Genomic DNA, 1723 nt, shown 5'->3' with positions numbered 1-1723 from the left:
TTGATAAGAACAGAAGTGCTATGGGTTGTTGGAATTGAATAAGTGCTGAGGTGGTAGTTAGGAGGGTAAGATCTAAGCAAAAAAAAATTAAATGGGGAAGAACTCCTGGAATAAGAGAGATTCCAGAAGGGTTTTTAAGACAGAGAATTGTGGTCTGGCAGGTATGAAATGTGAGGGAGCTCAAGGCAGGAGAAAGGGCATGGAGCCAGAAGAAGGAGAAAAAAATCACACATCACATTGCACCTGTGGTACTCCATCGGCTTTGGCACTGACCTGCAGAGCAAACCTCGGAACACCTCTATCACATGGAGAAAAAGGGCAACATTCCACTCTGAATGGCTGAGGGCAGAGGGCTAGGGTAGCAGGGAGACCTGGCCAAGGGACGGATTTTCAGGAGGGCGTGTATGGGGGCGCACAGAGGGATGGAGAACCATCAGGTCCTATTTGTCGGGCAGCAGATGAAGCATTAGGTTAATGTAGAGGCACCGAGGCTCTGTGGTCAACCTTTTGCGACTCCTGCAGATTTTCCTGTGGTACTTTATCACAGATGAACCCTCACTTCCTGAAGGAAAACCCAATCCGGTGCACCAGGACCCTGAAGGCCTGCTTGACCTGCTCATTCCGCAGGGTGTAGATGAAGGGATTCAGCATGGGGGCCACAGAAGTGTTGAGCACCGCTATCCCCTTGGTCAGTTCTACCCTGTCCTTGGCAGATGGTTTGATGTACATGAAAATGCAGCTGCCATATGTTATGGAGACCACGACCATGTGGGAGGAGCAGGTGGAAAAGGCCTTTCTCCTCTGCTGAGTGGAGGGCAGTCTCAGGATGGTGCGAACAATGGCCGTGTAGGAGGCGGTCATTAGTGCCAGGGTGACCAGCAGCGTCCCCAAGGCCAGGAGGAAAGCCATGAACTCCAGGAAGCGGGTGTCTGTGCAAGAAAGCCCCATCATTGGGGAAGAATCGCAGATGAAGTGGTTGAGGATGTTGGAGGCGCAGAAGTCTAGCTGGGCGATCATCATAACTGGTGGGAACACGATCAGATAACTGGAGAAAAAAGAACAGAGGACCAGCAGGGCACAGAAGCCCCCGCTCATGACGGTCGTGTAGTGCAGGGGCCGGCAGATGGCAACATAGCGGTCGTAGGACATGGCGGCCAGGAGGAAGAACTCCGTCACCCCCAGGAAGATGAAGAAGAACAGCTGAGTGAAGCAGTTGGAAAAGGAAATGGTTCTATCTCCGGTGACGATGGTGACCAGGAATCTGGGAATGCAGGCGGATGTGAAGGCGATCTCCAGCAAGGAGAAGCTGCGCAGGAAGAAGTACATGGGAGTGTGGAGGTGGGAGTCCAGCAGGGTTAAAGTGATGATGGTCAGGTTCCCGGTGATGCTCACTGCGTAGGTGAGAAAGAGGACAAAGAAGAGCAGAGCCTGCAGGTGGGGGTCATCTGTGAGACCCATGAGGATGAATTCTGTCACTCCCGTGCTGTTTCCCATGGTTGGTTGGTGGTGTCAGCCGAACCTGCAAGAGCAACGGGAGAGATGGGGGAGCTGAGAGCAGGTGCAGGAACAGCCTAAGATGGGGAGAAGAACCCATGGACTAACCAATGAGTGATTTCCCCTCTGCTGGACTGTCAAGTGGTTCAGGCCCCAGTTTCCACACTATCCAACCTTGCATACTGTGGTCAGAAGGGGTTTGGAAGGAAAATGTCCCCAGTTCCACTCC

General features: G+C 52.6%; 1 protein-coding gene across 1 annotated transcript; it reads right to left on the bottom strand.

Moving 5' to 3' along the window:
- Positions 1 to 555: 555 nt before the first annotated feature.
- On the bottom strand, positions 556 to 1494 carry LOC100086512 (olfactory receptor 6C75-like). The gene has a single exon (XM_001516568.2). The coding sequence runs from the start codon at positions 1492 to 1494 to the stop codon at positions 556 to 558; it is 939 nt and encodes a 312-aa protein (XP_001516618.2).
- Between the last annotated feature and the right edge of the window lie 229 nt (positions 1495 to 1723).

Source organism: Ornithorhynchus anatinus, chromosome 10 (assembly GCF_004115215.2).
Source record: "Ornithorhynchus anatinus isolate Pmale09 chromosome 10, mOrnAna1.pri.v4, whole genome shotgun sequence".
Classification (NCBI taxonomy): Eukaryota; Metazoa; Chordata; class Mammalia; order Monotremata; family Ornithorhynchidae; genus Ornithorhynchus; species Ornithorhynchus anatinus.
The sequence above is the reverse complement of the archived record's forward strand: the minus strand, read 5'-3'. Positions and strand labels throughout refer to the sequence as shown.